Raw genomic sequence first — 21,534 nt, forward strand, 5'->3', positions numbered from 1 at the left:
TGATGTTTGCCCAAAATTTATTTTATAAGAAAAACTCTTGGTTAAAAAAAAGAAAGGAATAAAGGTATGAAAGGGACTGAGGCCCGGAAGCAGAGTGGTAAGCCCAGCAGGGAAGAGGCCTGGTAGTGGGTCTCCTACATTTCTCTAAAGCCTGGGTACCTGCTTGAAGGGGGAAGGTAGAAACTCTAGTGCATGGGTAAGAGACTCCTCAGTGACCAATGACCACTGTAACCTCTTGGCCCAGGGTTGCCAGGGTACTGAATGTGGGACCCAAAAGCTCTAAACCCAGCTGCCTTTGCTGGGTTCCATCAAAGCCTCCAGGACCTCAGTGCAAGGGGGGGGGATGGAGAAAAGAGGAAAAAGGTGGCAGAAAGAGAAAGACAGAATTGATGGTTTGGGATTCTGGGCACCCCATGCCTCAGCCCCTACAAGCTGATGGTACTGAGCATGGGCATGTGAGGTATGGGCTCCCATCACATGGTGCTGACATAATCTGCGAAGGCCTGGGAGGAGTCCCACGAGTCGCTGACCACGTGACAGGTAGCCCTAAGCCGTCGGATGGCTTCCCTGGCTGTGACTGCATCCTGGTCCAACCAGTTCTGGAAGAGGCGCAGGTGACCAAAGGCTCCACGGCCCCAGCGCTCCAGTCGCTTTGCAAATTCCAGAAGCCCATCTGGTTTGATGCAGTTGGAACTGGTAGGGGTAAGATGGATTAGATACCCAGGAAGCAATTAATCCATTGGTCTCTATCCCTTTAGCTCCATCCCTTGTCTTCCCTTTCCCCCCATGTACCTGATGTCCAGCTGACAGAGAGAGGAGGATGAATCCTCTGAGAAAACATCTGCCAGGGCCAGCAGGCCAGCATTTCCTGGAGAGAAGAGAAGTACTCATCGCTTGCACCCAAGAATTAGAAACAAGAGTATCCCAACCCCAGTAAAGCCGAGTAGTGAGTGCCCAGATCGCAATAACTACATTCCACCCCCTTGTCCCTGGTGAAGAGGTCTATGTCTTCACCCAGTATGTTCCTAGGTCAAAGGCCTGGCTCCTTCCCCCTCCCTCCCCAGGGCCCGGCCCCCACCCAGGCGGTTCCCTGGCAGCCGAAGGCCCTTCAGTGTGGAGTTGCCCTTCATAGCAGCAACCATCTCAGGCAGAAATTGTGCTGGACGCTTCTCAAACAGACGGCAGAAGGAGAAGGTAATCTCTGTCAAGAGAAATGAGAGTGAATTGTGGTGGCTGCATTAAGACTGCTCCTGCCACTCCTGGTTCTGGTCAGCCTTAGTGAGGCATGTGAACATTTTATTGAGGCCCAGGAGGAAGGAATTTGTCCAAGATCTCAAATGAGGCTGGAACTAAATCAGCATCCTCAGACTGAGCCTAAAAGGTCCTTGTAAGGAGGTTCTCCTAATGAATCAATTATTCAGGTGTAGTTTTGTTCTCTCCTCTGACTCTCTCTATGCAGAGGTAGGGATCAGAGGCAGATCTCTACCTGGGATAACATATTTCTCCCCCTCTCCCATTTCTGTCAGCCACTAAAAGTAAGAAAAGCTTTGGTTAAAGCACTGCAAAAATAATCTTGCATGTTTATAGAAAAACTGGGTACTCGCTTTGGTAGCACATACTCAAACTGGAACAAAAAGCTGAGTTTGGGACTTTCAGAAGGAAGGTAATGCAGAGCGCATATTTTGTAGTTGAGGACACAGACCAAAAGAGTGCTTTTGGTCTCTGATGGAAACAATTGCAGAATCACAACAAAGACCCAGGAAGCCCAGGTTCTGGCTGAGGACCTTACCTTGAAGAGTCAGATTCTGTAGCAAAAACAGCACCTCACCCTGACAGTCGGCCAGATTCATGTCATGGAAGCTCAGCCTCTTCAGTGCCGAGTTGTATTCTGGACAGGAGACAGAGGCATGAACCTTGGCTTGCTTAGAGACCAGTGTCGTGGTCCTGCCATCCCCACCCCTACCCGCCTTGGCCCTACCTTTGAGTGTTTGCAACACAAGCCCAAAATCCTGGGGAGAGGCGAAAGTGGCACTATCCAAAGACAGCTGCTGCAGAGAACCTGAGGCCTTCAGTACGGAACAGAGCAGTGGAGCTGGCTGAGCTCCCCGTGGAAATCCCATCTCCAGCTGCTCCAAGCAGTTTTCTGGATATGGTAAGAAGAGAAGATTGCAGCTGGCAATTGTCTACCTCACTCCCCACATTTGTCCCATGATGTTTCTAAGGAATCAAATTATTTATCTGTCAACTGCTATGCTAGGCTCTGAGTTGCGTATTAAATATAATACTTGTTCATTGCCCTTATGGGGCTTTTAGTTCAGGAGGACTGGCTGCTCTTGGAAACAAGAGTTTGTGAAGGATGACTTGGTAGAAGATAATAAAACGAGGGTTATACAAGACGGGAACCTTAATTCATCTTCTGTTCTTCATGAAGAACTTCTGGAGATACAAGCTGCCTGGTCACTACTGGCTTTATGGCAGTCTGGAACCTGTCCCACCTAAGGCTATCTTAAAGAATGCAAGAGCCAAATGGAATAGATTCCAGACAAGACAGCAACAAGATAGAAGGTTTAGACCATTCCTTCAAATGGACCGGCATATCTGTGCTACACACACATACGTGCATACACAAACACACACACACACAGAGCTTCACCTGGAATCTCCTCATCTCCAATTATGTGGCTAGGGGGCCCAGCATTCCCCGGTACAGCAGGGTTCTCCCGCTGGCTTGGGTGGTCAACACGGATAGACAGGACCCGCAGCAAGGGCAGGGCTCGCACGATGGCACGTGTCAGCTCCAGGATGGGCAGTGGTGAGAACAGGTCACTGAGATGTAAGGCCCGGAGGCGGCATCCAGCCTGGCCTGACAAGGCCCTCAGGCTGTCCAGCAGGCGGAAGATATTAGAACCCAGGCCTATGGCAGGAAAGAGATCAAGTCTGAGCAGGGGTGACATTCAGAGGCAACCTCAAAGACTCCCATTATCAACAAATCTTTCAAGCTTGGGGTCAGATTACTTAGACCTGCTTTTCTTAACTACCTCTCTCATTTTCTCCTTAGTTAATCCATTGATGCATGTTGTGCTGGGTTATGCCTACAAGATGTGATGTTGCAGGGCAGCATGTGGTTTATGAGCTAAATAGAGGTAACAGCAGAGGTCCCTGGGATTCTGGGCAGTTTCCTAAAGAAGCTGAGTCTTGAAGGAAGGATCTTTTGGGTAGAATGGATGGTGAAGGGTCACAGAAGGGAGAATGGAAGGCTCACTTGCCTAAGTAAGGATTCAACAGATATCTTAGGAGGTCAGATTAGAGTTTAATGTTTCATGGGCCAACACCTGGAAACAGCAGTCTGGTGATGGCATAATAGGGTAGGAATGGGACAGAGCCAAAGTGAAATATGTAGAAAGATTAATGCTGCTTAACATCCCAAGAAATCAATTGCCTGGAATCTACTTTCTCATCTGCTTTTGGTTGCATTCATTCAGGTATACCCAATGGCGACTAAACTATCAGGTTTTTTTAGGCAGCATGAGCAGAATACTAGTGTAGATTTTACTAGTAACGACTGCCCAGCTGACTCAGTGTAAAGGAGACAGACTAAAGGGAAGTGAGACAACAGGAAGGTGGCACATGCAGGGGTCTGAAAGAAAGGTACAATAGAGACAAACACTGGAGGGGCTCTGTAAGGACAGGGTCAGACCTACACTTTTAGAATGCTTGAACTTCAGGGAAGGATGGGTTGTTCAGTGGCAATATAAAGTTGGGGAACTTGATGGGGTGGATCCAGGTGAGGCAGTGTTGAGGCAGAGAAGTTTAAGAGGACTGAGTTACTAAATAAGAGGGTATTCAGTATTTGGAGTAAGTGTGCTGGGGGGGAATTGTGAAGAGCAAGCAGCCTTCAGTTTCTTTGGGCAACTGAGCCAACTGATGTTGCTGAGAACAGCATTAATAGAGTGAAGAAGATGCATTCAGGTTGGGTGTGTTTGGTGGATCTGCAATGTCAACTACCGAGTGCATGAAATGGGAACAAGCTCTGAGGAACCTTGAACATTAAGACACAGAAGTAAAGTACAGAGAAGGGTATGTCAAGATTTTGAGGTAATGGAAATGAATATTCCACAAAGAATGTAATGGCTAATGGCAAAAATGCTGCCTAGAGTAAAAACATGAAGTATATAATGGATCTAGTAACAAGAGGCCCTCTTGCTGAGCTCACCTCAGAATAGGGATAGAGGAGAGGCTAGAGTGGCTAAGAAAGATAGATACAGTACAGGTGACTCACGATTGATGAGCAGGAGAGAAGTCATCAATATTGGAGAAAGGGAGATGGCAGGTTTTGATAAAGACTGGGTTTCATTTAAATGTTAGAAGGGAGGCTACCTAAGTAATGGTTTGAGAATTGATTCTGAAGGTTTCCTGGGTTTGAATCTTGCCATTAGGTTATTCTGGGTAAGTTATGTGATCTCAAGATTGTCCTAAGGGTTAAGTATATTGTGAGTAATTAGACTATAACAGACTTTTATAGTAAAATGTGTCATTACTAAGGGGCTTGAGAAACAAGCCTCCCTAAGAAAGTGGGAGGTGAGGTATGGATCCAGACAAGTGAAGGAATTAGCTTTAGATGAAGTGTTCCCTCTGTTAACAGGATGTGTGCAAATGCATAGTGTGTAGGCTGGCAGACTTAAAGGTGCTCATGTGTAATGCCATCTCTGAAATAGGGAGTGAATTTGCTGAGAAAGGAGGAAGAGTGTCAGAATAGAAACTACTGAAAACACCATGGTTCTTATGAAGGTGGTGACTGAGTATATAGCAACAACATGCACAGTTGTCTTTTTCTTTGCAGTACTTAGCAACCTTAAATCGTTGGAATTAGCTAGGATTGCAGTTTTACTACCTAAAAGAAAAATGTGGGGAAGTCCTGAGGATTGCCTTGCAGGCTGTTGGTTGATAAATTGTACCCCACAGCTTGCTGTGATGTGACTAGTGAGATCCAACCATAACCCTGGACAGACTGGCATATACTCCCCTGCGCCTGGATTGCCTCCCATACTAAACTGTGCTCACTCTTCAGTTCCAGCTGACTTGGAAACCTTGCTTCCAACAGTAAGTCAATGCTACAGACTTCATGTGTCTACAAGCCCTGGCAGTCTCCCACCCTTTGGTGTGTGCCTATCACTTACCTGTGAGTACACAGGAACCATATCTCCAACTTCTGAGCCATACTCCTAATGCCTTGAGGATTAGGTATGTACTTGGAGCTACTGGGGGGACCCATGCCCAACCTCTGCCCTTCCAGGGTGCTCACCATTGTAGGAGAGTGTGAGGCTCTCCAGAGACACCCAGGTGCTCAGTAGGTGGCATAGTGTCAGAGCTGCTTCTGTGGAGAGCGGAACCGTGAACAGCTCCAAGGTGGAAATGCTGCGGAATCGTTGTGAGGCCTCCAGTGCTGGAAGCCCCAGGCAGCTGGGATCTGATCCATCCAAAGCTCCACAAGCCACTTCCCCGATCTCCATCTCCTCACCATCCTCCTTCTCACCAGCCACAATAAAAACAAAGTCATACAGGTCTTCAGACTCTGCACCAGACCCTTGGCGGGTGCGTGCACCCTTCTTCCCTGCAGCTCGCTTGAAACGCTTTAAGGGCTTGGGCTGTGGTGTGGAGCTGGCTGGAGCTCGTTTGGTTGAGGATGTGGAAGAGGAAGCAGAGGCAGAGGAGGTGGCAGCTAGAGCAGTGGGTGGTCGCTTGGTGCCAGGAGCCTCAGAGGTGGCTGGAAGGTGCAGCTCCCTCTTAGGGTCTGTCCCGCCTGCTGTCAGGCTCTCCTGTGTGCTCCGGCGTGTTACTCTTGTGGCAGGTGCAGCTCTCAGCATCTGCTTGGCTTCACTCTTCCGTCGAGTGGCCATCAGGGCTGCAGCACATCGCTCAGCAGCATCTCGGCGAGGCCGGCGAGAGCCTAGCAAGAGGGACCCCTCCTCTCGGGATGGGGCCCGGCCTCGAGAGGCCTCTCCACAGAGACGACAGGGTGGGCCACCAGGGCCTGGTTGCCAGAAGCCAGCACTCATGGTGAGGATGAGGATGAAAAGAGCTGACTCTGGCACAGGCCAGGAGTACAGCGACACTTGGCTGACAGCCCCGTGGTGAATGAGCTGATGCAACAGCTGCCGGAGCGACTGCTGAGCTGCCACATCAGAGAACAGCAGGTGGCGGAACTTGAGGGTGTGCAGAGAACTAGCCAGGGTCTCCAGAACCCTGCGGTTGGGCTCAGCTACCAGCTCTGTTGCTCCCTGCAGCATGTTGCAGATGGTGAGCTGCCGCACATGGCGCGAGCTATGTAGCAGAGGGGAGAATCGCTGGTCACAAAGACGTCTATCAGAAGACACATCGATAGTCCCACGTAGAACATGGGAGAAAAAGGCTTCCATGAACTTGGCCCGCCAACAGGTCACACTCTGAAAGTACAGAACATACCATACATGACATTACATTAAGAGGTTATCCATGAAACACCTCAAAATCCCCCTTTCCCATGGTAGACTTTTTGTCAGGCTACACAATTTATATGAATTCATATCATTCTCACTGAATGAGATATATATTACTGGTGATACTTTTTTACAGGTAAGAAAACAGGCACACAAGCTAATAACGGTAGTTTGCATATTTGTTTAAGATAATAGCATGCTTGTCTGAGAAACATGATGCAGATTTTACACTATGCACACACAAAGTGTGAAGCCATTTTTGATAGTTTCTAAAGCATGTTTCAAGAAATCTTCTGCTTTAAACTTTTCAATCCACTAAAATTGGGATAAAAAGAACCCTGGACTAGGGGACAGGAGCCAAGGCAAAAAGGTTATCATCTGTGGTTACACAGGTAAGCAGTAATCAATATTTGAATCCAGGAAGTATGGCTCCGGAGACCATTCTTTGGCTATCAGGTTACACATGCACTCTTACATTCTTGTTTTTAGAATTTGACCAGTTCCCACATTACTACCAACTTTTTTCAGCCTCTTAAGATTCCACACTTGATCATTAAGGGTTGGATCTCTTTTATTTTATTTTTGTGTGTGCATTTGTGTAACACATTATTACCATTCTTTAATCTAAGGTCCAGTTGGTGAAACCCTTTCACAAAATGGCTGCTGCCTACCAGAGATTATTTGCTGCATCTTATTCATGTGAATGCATTGCTGTGGCCAGACTGGTCACTTCACTGACTCACATCTTTCCTACACCTTCCAGACGTAGTTCTTTGTTGCAGAACAACAAATGACAAGACATGTAATTTTTTTTTTTTTTAGAGAATTCTCCTGGGACTAAGATGCTGGAATACTGTCTTAAAGTTGCATCTTCTGTGTGCATGTATTATCCTAACCAGATTAAAGATTCCTAGAGATCTGGAACCAAATTTTAGATTTGCCTTCTCCAAGGCAGTAACTGGTTTGATGGCTCTGGGGCTTTATTTTGCTTAGTACAATTGTGAATGCAACTGATTTTCAGCTCTTGGTGCACACTCACACACAGAATCTTCTGTGAGCTTTTAATTTTTTTTTTTTAATGCATATGCCAGGGCCCTGTGCAACAATGGACTAGTGGCTAAAGTCCTCGCCTTGCATGTGCCAGGATCCCATATGGGTACTGGTTCTAATCCCCACAGCTCTACTTCCATGTTTGTGGCCTGGGAAAGCAGTCGATGATGTTCCAGGGTCTTAGGACTGTACTCTTCTTGGGAGACCTGGAAGAAGCTCCTGACTGACTGAGTTGCGGCCACTAGGGGAGTGGGCTAGCGGATGGAATATCTTTTTCTAGGTCTTTCCTTCTCTCTGTAAATCTGTTTTTCAATAATAAATAAATAAATCTTAAAAAAAAAAGATTCATATGCCAGGTACCCAGATGTAGTGGTTCTTTAGGCTACATATGTAAAGGCCAGTTAGGGGAGAATGCATGTCAGAACACTGCAAAATATAAAGTGAACTTACCATTGCAAAGGCTAATAGGCTTTTGAACGTGAAATGGACAGAAGTAGACACAATAGTGGTCTAAGGTTCCCCAAGATTAGTGTGTGAGTCTTACCCAGCCTCCATGCATTACCATCAATTGTATCAGAGGTTCTCAGTAGAAAGTAGGCCATTCCTATCCTTAGGCCCTAGTTGTTACCAGACCCTGCCTATTGAGATACCAACTAGGATTGATGTCATGCTGGAACTAACTGCTTGTTCACTGGCAGCATGGGGGAAAGGAGAGAAAAACTATTGGTGAACAAATCTCAGCTTTGAGAGGAGGCAGGGGGTACAACTGAGTCCTTCATATATTACAGTACCACTTTTCTTCCAGATTTACTGACCCCCATACCTAGAGTCTTAAAAACCATTTGCAGAACTGTGAAGATTTAATGGATGAATATTGCTCACATAAGTTTAGCTATATGTCAGCTAAGTAAATTTTAAAAGCAAAGTAATGAGCCCGGTGTGGTGGCTTAGCAGCTAAAGTCCTCGCCTTGAATGCGCCAGGATCCCATATGGACACTGGTTCTAATCCCGGCTGACCTGCTTCCCATCCAGCTCCCTGCCTGTGGCCCGGGAAAGCAGTCGAGGACGGCCCAATGCTTTGGGATCCTGCTCCCATGTAGGAAGCTCCTGGCTCCTGGCTCCGGATTGACTCAGCTCTAGTCTCTGCGGTCACTTGGGGAGTGAATCATCGGATGGAAGGTCTGTCTGTCTCTCCTCTCTGTATCTGACTTTGCAATAAAAAAAAAAAATATTAAAAAAAAAAAAAGAAAAAGAAAAGCAACAAACATTTTTAGGTCACCCTAATGTTAGGAAAGCTTTTACAGCGGTCAGATGGGCACTATAAGATCTAGGTCCAAAACCTGAAATAAAACATGATGTGGCTATTTAGGGCTATACAGGCCATGCAGCCAATGTAGACTAGATGGTTAAAGCCTGAGATTTCCCAGATATGTTAACTGTTAAACATTTGATGTTTCTACACCCCAGACATGTGATTAACTTATGAACTACATGGTCATGAGGGACACAGCTCCAGAGCCAGACTGTTTCAATATGAATCTTGGGTCTGCCATTCACTAACCAGAGGCAGGTCAAGTCACCTTCCTGCCTCATCTTCATCTCTAAAGTGAAAAGCAAACATTGTAGGCCTGCAGAGTGCAGAGTATGAAAAGTCCTGTCAGCTATCTCACTGGCATTTCGTGAATTCATGCATTAATAGGCAGCAGTTCCCTGTGTTTCCGCCCTACTAATAAAATGTCAAGAGTTTAAAAATACCTAGTCTAAGTGACTCATTTGCTGGACTTGTAGAGATATAGATACTTATATGAAAAAACATTTATCTAACTGGGTCATCCTTACACAGAGGCCATGCTAATCTCTGTATCATTCCAATTTTTATATATGTGCTGCTGAGCAAGTATTATTTATTCTTATTGGAAAGATGGAATGAGACAGAAAAATCTTCCATCTGTTGGTTCACTCCCCAAATCTTTTTTTATTAAAGATTTATTTATTTTATTACAAAGTCAGATATACAGAAAGGAGGAGAGATAGAGAGGAAGATCTTCCGTCCGATGACTCACTCCCTAAGTGAGAGCAACGGCCGATGCTATGCCAATCTGAAGCCAGGAGCCAGGAACTTCTTCCAGGTATCCCACACGGGTGCAGGGTCCCAAAGCTTTGCGCTGTCCTCAACTGCTTTCCCAGGCCACAAGCAGGGAGCTGATGGGAAGTGGAGCTGCCGGAATTAGAACCGGCGCCCATATGGGATCCCGGGCGCGTTCAAGGTGAGGACTTTAGCTGCCGGGTCCCACTCCCCAAATCTTGCAGGTCTCACACATGGGTACAGGGTCCCAAGGCTTTGGGACATCCTCCAATGCTTTTCCAGGTCATAAGCAGGGAGCTGGATGGGAAATGTAACAGCTGGGACATAAGCCAGTGTCCATATGGGATCCTGGCAGTTGCAAAGCGAGGATTTAACCACTGAGCCATTGCACCAGGCCCAAGATACAAAAAATTTGTTTTTAATTTTCTTTTAAGATATATTTATTGGGCCTGGAATGACAGAATAGCAGTTAAAGTCCTTGCCTTGAACGCACCGGGATCCCATATGGGCAATGGTTCTAATCCCAGTGGCTCCACTTCCTATCCAGCTCCCTGCCTGTGGCCTGGGAAAGCAGTTGAGGACGGCCCAAAGCTTTGGGACCCTGTACCCACGTGGGAGACCTGGAAGAGCTCCTGGCTTCAGATTTGTTCAGCACCAGCCATTGCAGCTGCTTGGGGAGTGAAGATCTTCCTCTCTGTCTCTCCTCTCTGTATATCTGACTTTCCAATAAAAGTAAATACATCTTTCTTTTTTTTGGGTTTAATTTTTTATGATGTTTATATAGTGATTGGGGAGGGGAAGGGTCAAGGGTCAGAGGAAAGTAGGCAAGTACATTACACATCTAGGGGAGGGGAGGAAATAAAGGGAGAACCCAACCCAGCCTACCAAGTCCTCAGTACCTGGGAATGGGAACGGCCACCTATATCATCCCATGGTCCCTATTGTGGAGCATGTTTTGAGGATTCTGTTCAAGTGGTTTCTATAGTTCTGAGATGCAAATAATTTTAAAGTTGAGTATGAGTTAGGAAAATGTGCTGTCAGGGAGGGGGTGGCATTTGCCCACAATCATGATTCCAGCCCCATTCTCAGCAAGCTGGCAGGTCAGGGAGAAATGAATGCAAACCGGAGAGCATTCAGTATATTTTTTTCTAACAAAGTTGTTGGAGCCAGAAAATGTTCACAAACTATATATTTCTGTTTATGTATCTGGTAACAGAAATATTTGGGAAAGACAAAAATCGTGTATAAGCCAACTATGAAATATTTAGTATATTTACATGTGAATAACTGCACTTTAAAAAAATACATGTATTTGTGAGGCAGAGACATCCATCATCTGCTTGTTGATCCTGTATGGCTACAACTGCCAAGACTGGGCCAGCTTGAAGTCAGGAGTGCCTTCAGGGTCTCCTACTTGGGTGGCAGAGGCCCAAGCACCTGGGCCATCATCCAATACTCCCCAAGACACACCAGCAAGAAACTGGATTGCAAATGTAGCAGGTGGGACTTGAAACAGCATTCTGATAAGGGCTACTGCCTCCTAGCGAGTGGTATAACCTGAATATTTTTAAATATTTAAAATGTTTTATAGGTTTGAAAATAGTTAATGCTTCCAGTATGACTAAATAGTTGTTCTGGTCGTTTGATATTAAATTTTATTGCAATGAATTATGAGTGCCTAGTAGTTTCTAATCAAATAACTTAAGAACCCCAGCAAGAATTTCTGTTCCCACCAACAGCTTTTTAAATGCAGGTTTAACCCATCATTGGCCAACCCTAGGCATTACCTTTTGAAATAAAATATCAAAACAGGACCCGGTGTGGTAGCCTACCGGCTAAAGTCCTCACCTTAGATGCACCAGGATCCCATATGGGTACCAGTTCTAATCCTGACAGCTCCAATTCCCATCCAACTCCCTGCTTGTGACTTGGGAAAGCAGTCAAGGATGGCCCAAAGCCTTGGGACCCTGCACCTGTGTGGGAGACCTGGAGAAGGTTCCTAGCTCCTGGCTTTGGATCAGCACAGCACCGGCCGTTGTGGTCACTTGGGGAGTGAATCACTGGACGGAAGATTTTCCTCTCTGTCTCTCCTCCTCTGTGTATATCTGACTTTGTAATAAAAATAAATAAATCTTAAAAAAAAATAAACAAAACATCAAAACAAGACTATGAACCTAAGAGGTAAAATTTTACTTTCCCCTTTTATTCATCTATAACATTGCATATTTTTCAGTTTACTGGAGATATTTGTATATTTTACGAACAGTTCAGAACTTCATTCATTTTATTTGGAAGGCATAATGACAGAAGAGAGGCAGACAGGTCTTTCATCCACTGGTTCACTCTCCAAATGGCTGTCACATGGCGTCGTCACACAGGTGACAGACCTGTCAGCCAGGACTCCAGCCAGGACTAGATGTAGGCAGTGCAGGCAGCAGCTTCATCTGCTCTGCCTGTGTTGGCCCCTGGAATGTTCTTTTTCTCATGCTCTGTTTTCTTTTATTTGATACATCTTGCTGCAAATCCCACCCCCAGCTTTTTTTCTAAGATTCTTTTTTTAATGAAAAGTAGAGCAACAGCGAGAAAGAAGTATGTTTCATCCACTGGTTTGCTCAGGCATTTGCAAAGGTTGGGGCTGGGTCAGGCTGAAGAAGCCAGGAGAGCAGGGATATCAAGCCAGGTCTCCCACATGGGTTACAAGTATCTAACACTGAGCCATTGCTTGCTGCCTCACCGAACATACATAAGCAGAAAGTTCGATTTAAAGTGGGAAACTAGGATATGAACCTAGCATCCAATATGGGGTCTCAGGCGGGATCCACACCTAACCACTGACTGTGCCACAATACTCACACCTTTTAAATTCTGCTTAGGGAACTGGTATTTTTGGTGGTTAAATATGTTCATATTTTCTTCTGTGGTTCTGCATATTTCAAAGTTATACTCTTTCCATCCTGAAATTAGATATCTAGTCATCTTTATTCTTGCTTTGTGCTTTTGTTTTTTAAAATTGTGAGACAGAAAAAGATCCCTTTGCTGGTTCAGTCTTTAAATGCCCACAAAGGTCCTGTGTTGGGCCAGGGAATGAATCCAGGAAGGGAACTCAACCCCCTCAAAAGGAGTGGCAGGAATCCAATCATTCGTGCCATCACTGCTGCCTCCTGGGTCTGCACTGGGTTAGAAGCTGGAGCTTGAATACTCTGGAATGTGAGTATCTTCCTTTTTCTTCTTTTTTTCTTTCCTTCCCTTTTCTATTTTTTTCTTTTTTAAGATTTATTTTTATTTGACAGGATGATTTACAGAGAGGAGAGACTGAGAGAGATCTCCAATTCTTTGATTCAGGACTTCTAAGTGACTGCTGGGACTCCGGCCTGGGACCTCCCAAATGTCCCACAAAGCTCATAGCGAAGAAAAAAGTTTCCTTTTTCTCAGGAAGCTTCTGGTAACACTGGGGGAAAAGAACTTTTCTCCAAGAGAAAGACAATAATATAATATTCATATGTTGGTCACCAAATTGCCTGTAAAATACCTGGAAAGACTGTATCAGATATCCTTAAAGATGGCAAAAGGCTGTTACTGTTTTCTAGGTTCTTTTTTACACTTTACTTTCTCATAAAGTCTGCTGACTAAGGATTTTCCTGGGTCTTTCTTAATGTCCTCATCTAAGGGTTGCAGTCCAAATCTGGAAGTCCAAAAGCTGAAGGATATGGAGTTAAATAGCATGAATTCAGTATGTCTCCCAAAAATTGTATCTGCAATTCTAGATACTTGTTTTTCTTTTTTTTAATTTTTGGGGGAATTGTCACTTAGCCTTACATAAAAAGTCTAGCTCAAATGTTATATTCTAGAAAAGGCCTTCTTTCTTTTAAGATTTATTTATTTGAAAGGCAGAAAAACAGGGAGGGATAGATGAAGACTGATCTATCATAGGCTGGTTCACTTCTCAAATGCCTACAACAGCAGGATTGATCCGGGCTGGAGACAGGAGCTAGGGTTCCCTATGTGACTGGCAGGAACCCAAGTACTTGAGTCATCATTATCTGTTGCCTCCCAGGCATACTGGGAAGCAGAGGCAGCAGGACAGAAAAGGTGGCGCTGTGGCTCGCAGGTTAAGTTGCTGCCTGCATTACCAGCATCCCTTATAACCACAAGTTTCAGTCTGGTATACACTTCTGAGCCAGTCTGCTGCTAATATATCTGGGAAAGCAGCAGAGGATGGTCCAAATACTTGAGTCCCTGCCACCCTCCTGGTTTTGGCCTGGCACACCTCTGGCTATTACAGTCATTTCCGGAGTGAACCAGGTAGAAGACATCCTCTCTCTCTAGTTCTAACTCTGCCTTTCAAAAAAGTAAATATATCTAAAAAAAAAAAAAAAAAAAAAAAAGAAGCATGCACTCTGCTTTCTCTGTCGATTTTCTGCTACCTTTTTTCATACCTTACTCTAGCATATATGATATTTGTCATGTTGTCCCACTAAACTCGGAAGATCTTCGAGACTGAAGATATGTCTGTACTTATGATAGCCAGCAAAAGATAGAGTATAGTACGTGGTAAGTTATAGTAAATGTTTATTAAACCAAATTTTATCATTTCAGCCAGTTATGTAGCAGCAACAGAAATTCTGTTTAACAAGAGCTCCAGTGATTTCTGTCTGAATCAGTGAATAGCAGAATCTCAGGGACAAGAGAAGCCCTAAGAATAATTTGTCCAACCCCTTTTACAATGCTGAATTCCCTGTACAACACCTTTGTGTGAAGAAGTGATCCAGACTTTATTTGACCACTTAATGATAGGATGCTTTTTACCTGTAGAGCTAGCTTGTTTCATCACCAGTAAGCTCAGAGTTGACAAGCTGTTCCTTCAGCTTAGGAAAAATGCATTCTCTGTAGCTTCCACCCAGAACAAATCTACTGGTTCCTCTTTCACATGGCAACCATTCACATATTTTAAGATGCTTCATGTCTCCCAAGTCTTTTTCAGGAATAGCATCTCCAGTCTTCCAAACGTGACTCACATGATCTTGGACTTCTTTGTCCATATTCCACGGATAGCCTGGACCCTGCAGAGCCACGCGGGACTGTTGTCCCTCTTGGTTTTCAGCATATCTTGTATGTACATTAGCTTGCACGGCTCAGAGTACAGTCACTGTGAGTGGCTTCAGCACACTGTAGAAAAATCCGGATTCTTTTCTACATGCACTCCTGTGGAGTCAGACCCTGGTATCCTCTACCCTGAGGCCATGCAACTGGAATTTTTTTAGACTTGGTGAAGAGTTGGTTTATCATGTGAAATTGCATGTTGTTAGGTTTGACTATTGTGTCAACTCTGACAAGAACTCTAACAATCTTGGTTCTGCCATCCATTGTAATCACTACATTTCCCTATTTTGTGTCCTCTGTAAACATAGTGAGCAAGCAAGTCAGTGAGAAGCGCACAGTGAGTCAGAACTTTGTGAGAAGTTGTCAGAGCCCTCCTCTCAAACCCAGTCCATCCCTGCCCCTGCATTTCACCCGCACCCAGCTTTATCTGTGTGCTACTCTTACTTTCACTGTGCAAAATCAGACTCCAGTGCTACCTGGTGCCTCAACTTACTTCCAGACTGGAAGGCCTTGTCTTCATCAGTTCATCCCAGAGTCGGCGCCAGATGGCCTGAGTGGAGAGGCCTGTAAGGAGAGGTATCACACTTACTTGGTTGCTTGCTGGCCACTGCAAGTGAAGTAATTAGCCTTTCATGCTGTCCTCTGGTTCACAGGAGCAATACAGCAGTGTTTAAGAGAGGTGGCTGTAAGGACAGACTGCCTGATTTTTTAATGTCAGCAAACTACACTCCAAGCTATGTGCTTGGGCAACTTACTTAATTTCTCTCTACCTCAATTTTCTCATGTGTAAAATGTGGTTAGCATTAGCTATTACAAAGGGTTGTTAACAGAATTAAATGAGTTTCTTTATAAAGCACCTAGCATAACTCTTGGCACACCAGGATCAGATTAATGTTAGCTGTTAAAGGATGTGTCCAAGGAAGGAAGGCAGCTTGGTAAAATAAGGAAAAATCTGGATTCTATTCCTAGCTTTGCTATTAATTGTGGCATATCTGCATCTCATTTTTTCACTCTCACAGGAATTATAAATATATTACATATATATTCACATATATATGAATGCTTTGTGTTTCACAGGACATTGTGCATTATCTTATCAGAAAGAAGATGTGAAAACAATTTTTGAAAAGTATGAAATTCTATGAAGTTATCAGGTATAATATATATACCAGAAGAACAAAAGAGCACCTTGGTCATAGTCACTGGGAGAATCAGAAAGACACTCACCTTTCTTGAGGGCAGTTTCTTCAATCCTCTCCAAGTAGTATATATTAAGCAGAGGTAAGATGCTTTGAAGTATTGGGCCAGGGAGAGCTACAAAAAACAAAATAAAGTTCATTTTTTTCCTCCCTGGGGTTCCATGCATTATTTATTTTATTGGCAAGGAAGATTTCTCACTTAATAAATGGAATTTGTAGAAATTAACAAGTCTGTCCCAAGTTTTGGTCTACTTACCTTCAGTCACTCAGTTAGCAACTAGAATTTTAGAGGCAAGAGTGAAATAATCCCCAAAACAAGCTGACCTGCTCATTTAGGATCCGGTTAATGCATAATAAACCCTTCGCATTAAAAAGGTACTACTGAGGAACAACAATACAGGCAACATAGTGCAGCACTTAAACTGCTGCTTGGGATGCTGATGTCCTTGCTATAGTGCTCTTCTAAGCCCTGGATCCTCTGCTTCTGAGGCAGCTTCCTACTAACGCGGCTGGGAAAGCAGTGGAAGATGGCTCCAGGGCTTAGCTTCCCATGACCTACGTGGACACTCCCAGGGAGGTGGGGCCTTCTGGCTTCGTTTGGCCTGGCCTAGTTAATGGCGGTTGCACACATTTTGGAAGTGACCCAGCAGAGGAAAGATCTCTCTCTGTCACTCTGGCTTTCAAATAAACAATCATTAAAAAAAAAAAAAAAACCAAAAAAACAAAGACTTACTGAATTGTGATAAAAGGTTCTTCATAATCTCTATTAACTTCAGCTCCCTGCTTAGCCTTCGACACTGCAGCCGCACTAAATTGCTTGCTTTGTTGACTTGACATATCAGGCTATTCTCTGCCTCTGTCACGATGTTCTCTCCAACAGGAATGTCCTTGGCCCTTTAAGCATTTTTAATCAACCTCTTAACTTTCAAGTGTCATGTGTCCTTTATTATGGCTTTGTGAAATTTCTATTCTTCCAAACTGAGCACTTCTATCCTTTCGGCCACTACTTTGGCATGAACTAGTATTTTCCAATAAAGAGTAAAAGATAACTAATCTCTAAACTCCAAATTCAGTGTATCTTAAAAACAAAACCTGCTCTCACCAACTTCTCTAGTTCTGAGAGGGATTGAATTATAGCAGCTGAAGGGCTTAGTTTCTGAAGTTGGACACATTTGGGTAATTTCCTAACTGTTGTGAATCCTTAGATAAATTCTTTAACTTCTGTAAGCCTCATGTTTCTCAATTTTAAAATAGAGATGGTGGTAATAACCATCTCCTAACATTGTTGTGAAGATTAAAGGAGATTACAGCTGTAATCTGTTTAGGATAATGTCCTGCCATAAGAAGTTCTCTAAATGTTGGCTGTTATTATTTTTATCCTGTCAGTAGCACATCTGTCCCATCAAGAACTGGTTGAAGATTTTGGACCACATAAGAACCTCCTTTACTTGTGTAATAACTGAATTTCAATATCCAAGAATTTATTACAATTCTTTATGCATAGTTGCTACTTAACAAAGATGCTGAAAGTGGGAGCTTCCCTGTGCTGGCATGCTTACACAACCCACATCAGCTCTCATGTGGACTACTACAACAGCCTAAGTGCTCTCCTGAGTCCACATTCCCTGTCAAGAGTTCCTGAGTTTGAGGCCCAGCTCTTTTCTTGATTCATTTCCTGCTAATGCTCACCCTGGGAGGCAGCAGGTGATGGCTCAAGTAATTGAGATCCTGCCACCTATACACAAGACCCAACTTAAGTTCTGGACTCCAGGCTTCAATCTGGCCCAGCGTCAGGTTGGAGATGGGGGGCAGTGAATCAGTGAGTAAGAGCTCTCTCAGTCTCTCAGATAAGATTAAAGGAAATAATATGCAACTGACAAAAGGTAAGACACGTTTAAATAAATAAATAACACTCCAAAGGCTCTACCACAGTCTAATTTCTACCCTGGCATTCAAGGCATAATACACATTATTCCACTTAAGTTTCTTGTTGCCTCTACTCACTCCCTGCTTCTCCACTCCTTACACTAAGCATGCTAGTACACTACATGTATGAAGCCTCTCCAGGTTTTATCCTAGCCCACACTGAGACTTCTCCAAAACAGCACTGCTTAGCAGGCCTGTTTCTTGGCCTTTCCCCTAAAAAGCTATATATACCCTCCTTTCCCTCCATTCTGACCCCACTGTTTAGCCATTCCCTCTCAACAGCCACAAGAATTCTCATGTGTGCTATTAAAAACTTCTCTGTTTCTCCTGTCTTCATAAGGTTAGTTTTTCACTTGTTTCCAAGCTGTATCGTTCATGCTTTCTCTTCCCAATTTGGGGCCTCCACAAGCATTTGTCTCCCAGTTCTAGACAGGTTTGGCATCCAGGCCCTCTCTGCCTTCGCTGGCTTTCCCCAGGCCTCTCTGAGTGCCCTGCTTATTTCCACAGGGAGTTTTCTCCCTGTTTCCTGACCCTTTTCGCCTTGAGGCTCAAGGCCTCTCCCAACTACCAACCCCCGCAGGGCACTGTAGTGCTCCACTTTCACCACCTCTCACCACCAAGGGCCTCCAGGACCACTCTCCAGAGCCTAGGGATTAATTCTGGAGAAGGCACAACCCCTGAACTCCAGGCCGGGCCCCCAAATCACCTCCACAAAGTGCAACCCAGTCCCGTTCTCCCCCCTCCCCCCCTCCCCCCAGTAAGGCCTCAAGCCCTTACTTCGGACCTGACCAAGGCCTTACTCCCAGCAAACACCAAGGCCTTACTCCCAGCAAACACGTTCCCTCCCGTTTCCCAGACCCAGAGCCTGCATTCCTGTACCCCTCTTCCTTCAAGCCCGGGCGGACCACAATCTCAGCTCTCCTTACTCAACTTCGGCCCTGGCCTCTGGACCCCTCCCCCTCCCCCCACCAGTCTGTCACAGGCTCAAGGCCTCCCTCGGGCCCTTTTTCAGCCAGGGCCTGTGCAGGCCCTGACCTCCTTTTTCACTTTATCAGATCCAGGTCCTGTCCCCTACTCATGGACCCAGCCCACACCCAGCCTCCTCTGGCCCACAGGGGAGCAGGCCTTGCAAGTCTTTGCTCCAAGGTCCGCAGGACTCCCAGGCCCACCAGCCCAGCTGGCCGATTTGCCCTTCCCCGACGCTCATCCCAGGGCCCCGAGCCGCGCACCTTCACTGCTCATCCTAGATGTCCACCGCAGCCGTGCCCTGTGCTCCCGGCCAGTCCTCACGCCCAGGGCCTCCGGTCACTTCCATTCGGACCAAGGCCTCTCCGCGGCGACGCACCCCTCCCATCCCGGCCGGACAGTCAGCATATTCCCAGCCTGGGGCCTCCTCGGCCCTTCCCGCCGGCCGGACGTTCGAACCGGCCGGGGCGCCCTCCGTCCGCTCCCCAGCCTCCCCGGGCACTCCGGCGTTCCCAGCCCTACGGGCTGCAGCGCCGCTCCGCCGAGCACTGGAGGCCCGGGTCGTCGGTGCGCTCCCGTCCACCCTGCGCCGTCAGACAGGCCGCGGAGACCCGAGCCCTTCGCTCTCTCCCTCAGCTCCGCTCCCTCGCTCTGCAATCCGCGGCCGCACCCCCCGCGCATCGGCTCGGGCTGCAGAGCCTGGGCACCCATCGGGGTGTCAGGCCGATGCCTGGGCTCCGGGCCCTCAGTCAGACTGGGTGGCCCCGGGCCTGGCCTCGTTGCCTTAGGCCTCTCAACCTCGGCTCCTGGCCGGGACAGCAGGGCGATCCCTTGCACGTCGGTTCCACATCCGAGCACTCCAACAACTCATGTCAGCCGAGCGTCAGTTCGGAGCGCACGGCTCCGGCTCGCCAGCCCAGCCTCTGTCGCCCGGGCCCTGCCTCCTTCGCCCTGGCCCGGGCCTCCTGGCCTCGCCCCCCTTGCCCCTGAGCCAGGCCGCCTTGCAGGTCCACCTGCCCATTTAAAGTCCTCTTTTACTCTATCCAGCCCTGACAGTCACGGAATCCATGCTCCGATCCCACAATCCGGCTTGCAGTGCCCGGGGCCGGGCCTTGCCCCGGGCCTCCCGGCCTCGCCCCCCGCGCCCCCCGGCCGCCCCCCGCTCGTTACCGGAGGTAGCCCCTCACCCCGCGACTTACCCCACACCCCGCTCTCCAGAACCCCCATATGGGCGCTCACCGCCCGCCCGCACAGCTCGAACAGGGCGGGGGGAGCGCTGGGGCCCGAGGCCGAGCTCTTCGCTGGCGCCGCCTCCCGGGACGTGGCCTCCATGGTCGTTGCCGCCGCTACCTCACAGAACCAGCAACTCCGGGCGCGCCAGGCCTCGGGCGCCGCCATCTTGGGGAGGTGCGCGAGCCCGAGCGCGGCGTCCGCTGACCGCCATCTTGAAAAGGTCAAGCAGTTAGGACGGTTCCATGACTAAAATAGGTGAGAATGGAAAATACGCTAAAGAAATGTCGAGTAAGTTAGTACACCTTCCACGTCTCCTAGGAGTTGCTATTTTAAGTAAACTCGGAGGTCAATACACTCTGGTCTGCAGTGACTAAAAGGATGTTTCTTCTTAAAATCTTCTCAGGCACATTTATCAGCTCCCCCTACCTTCTGCTTCTGGCTAGTAGTACATGCCAATCTGACCGTGTGTTCGCGACTACGAGGAGTATGCCGCACTTCCGGCCAGGCTGCCGGATATCCGCCGAGTGACCCTTACAAGTCCTTAGTGGAGTGGATAACGTGTGGCCGCTGTTGTTAAATCAAGAACCTTAGGGTGATATGGGGCTGGAGGACGAGCGAAAGATGCTGACAGGGGCCGGAGATCCCAAGGAGGTAAGGCAAAGAGGTCGGCTCGACCCTGTGCCCTATCCCGAGGCGCAGGACCCAGCCCGCCAACACACGGCCCGGGGCCCTCTGCCTCTGTTTACCCGCTGGGGTTTGCAAGTCGAGGGAGTTGACTTCGACCTTTCGAATGTGTCGAGTGACTGGGCAGGCGGATGACTGGTCTGTCCCTGGCCTCCGCTTCCCCATTCTGTAAATGTGGTGGTCGCGTAATGAGATGAAATATGCTGTCTGGACTGAACTTTGGTAAAAAATAGGGTTGGGCTTGCTTTTCGATCATTCAAGCGTCCTGAGGACGTGGAGCAAAGACCCACCCCAGCCCGTAACCCCAGCTCCAGCCGCGAATGGCTCCAGCATCTTCTGCCGCGGTGGGAAAGGGCTTGGCTTTTCCTCGCGGGTTGGGGCTGGGAGGAGGTGGTGTCTTGGGGAAGGTTGAAAGAAGGAATTCTCCCTCGGACTCATGTGAGTGCAGGGGCCCAAATAACGAGTGTGTTGAGCGGTCACTGTCCCCAGTGCTGATTGCATCTAGCCAGTTTCCAAGAGCTAAGTGTTGGGAACTGGTGCAGTCACAGGGTAAATAGTTTCTCTAAAGGACAAATGGTGAGCCAGGACTCTGAGCCGCCTTGCTACACAGCTTTGCAAAAGGCACGCTCGTTTGTTGCATTAATTCGGACACTTCAAGACAGCCATTCTGGGCCTGCGGGTTCAGATTGCTGGAAACACATTTATCCCTTTTTTTCCCTACTCTGTTTGCAGAAAGAGGTGGAGCCAGCCTTGGAAAGCAGGGCCCATCACAATTTTAGAAATGAAGGAAACTAGAGTATTTGATGAAGAATCC

At 46.9% G+C, this 21,534-nt stretch overlaps 2 protein-coding genes and 1 pseudogene across 3 annotated transcripts in view; 1 reads left to right on the top strand and 2 right to left on the bottom strand.

Annotated features, from left to right (window-relative positions):
- Nucleotides 1-20,532, bottom strand: LRRC41 (leucine rich repeat containing 41). The gene is made up of 10 exons (XM_040977784.1): nucleotides 20,003-20,532; nucleotides 15,940-16,026; nucleotides 15,206-15,276; nucleotides 5,303-6,443; nucleotides 2,654-2,914; nucleotides 1,979-2,143; nucleotides 1,790-1,888; nucleotides 1,079-1,201; nucleotides 793-868; nucleotides 1-693 (listed from the first exon to the last, which is right to left on the bottom strand). Exons 1-10 carry the CDS (start codon nucleotides 20,199-20,201, stop codon nucleotides 474-476), a joined length of 2,442 nt encoding a protein of 813 aa, XP_040833718.1. The 5' UTR covers nucleotides 20,202-20,532; the 3' UTR covers nucleotides 1-473.
- On the bottom strand, nucleotides 9,325-9,423 carry LOC121154802 (annotated as a pseudogene).
- Nucleotides 20,490-21,534, top strand: part of LOC121154766 (cytochrome b-c1 complex subunit 6, mitochondrial) — an 11,121-nt gene continuing 10,076 nt past the window's right edge. The window contains exon 1 of one of the 2 annotated variants that reach the window (XM_040977787.1): nucleotides 20,490-20,687. In XM_040977787.1, the coding sequence (XP_040833721.1) occupies nucleotides 20,634-20,687 (54 nt within the window). In that variant the 5' untranslated portion in view covers nucleotides 20,490-20,633. The remainder of the gene's footprint in view (nucleotides 20,688-21,534) is intronic. The other variant, XM_040977789.1, reaches the window with a different exon arrangement.

This window comes from Ochotona curzoniae, unplaced genomic scaffold (assembly GCF_017591425.1).
Source record: "Ochotona curzoniae isolate NIBS_2020 unplaced genomic scaffold, NIBS_Ocur_1.0 contig_2855, whole genome shotgun sequence".
In the NCBI taxonomy this organism is placed as follows: Eukaryota; Metazoa; Chordata; class Mammalia; order Lagomorpha; family Ochotonidae; genus Ochotona; species Ochotona curzoniae.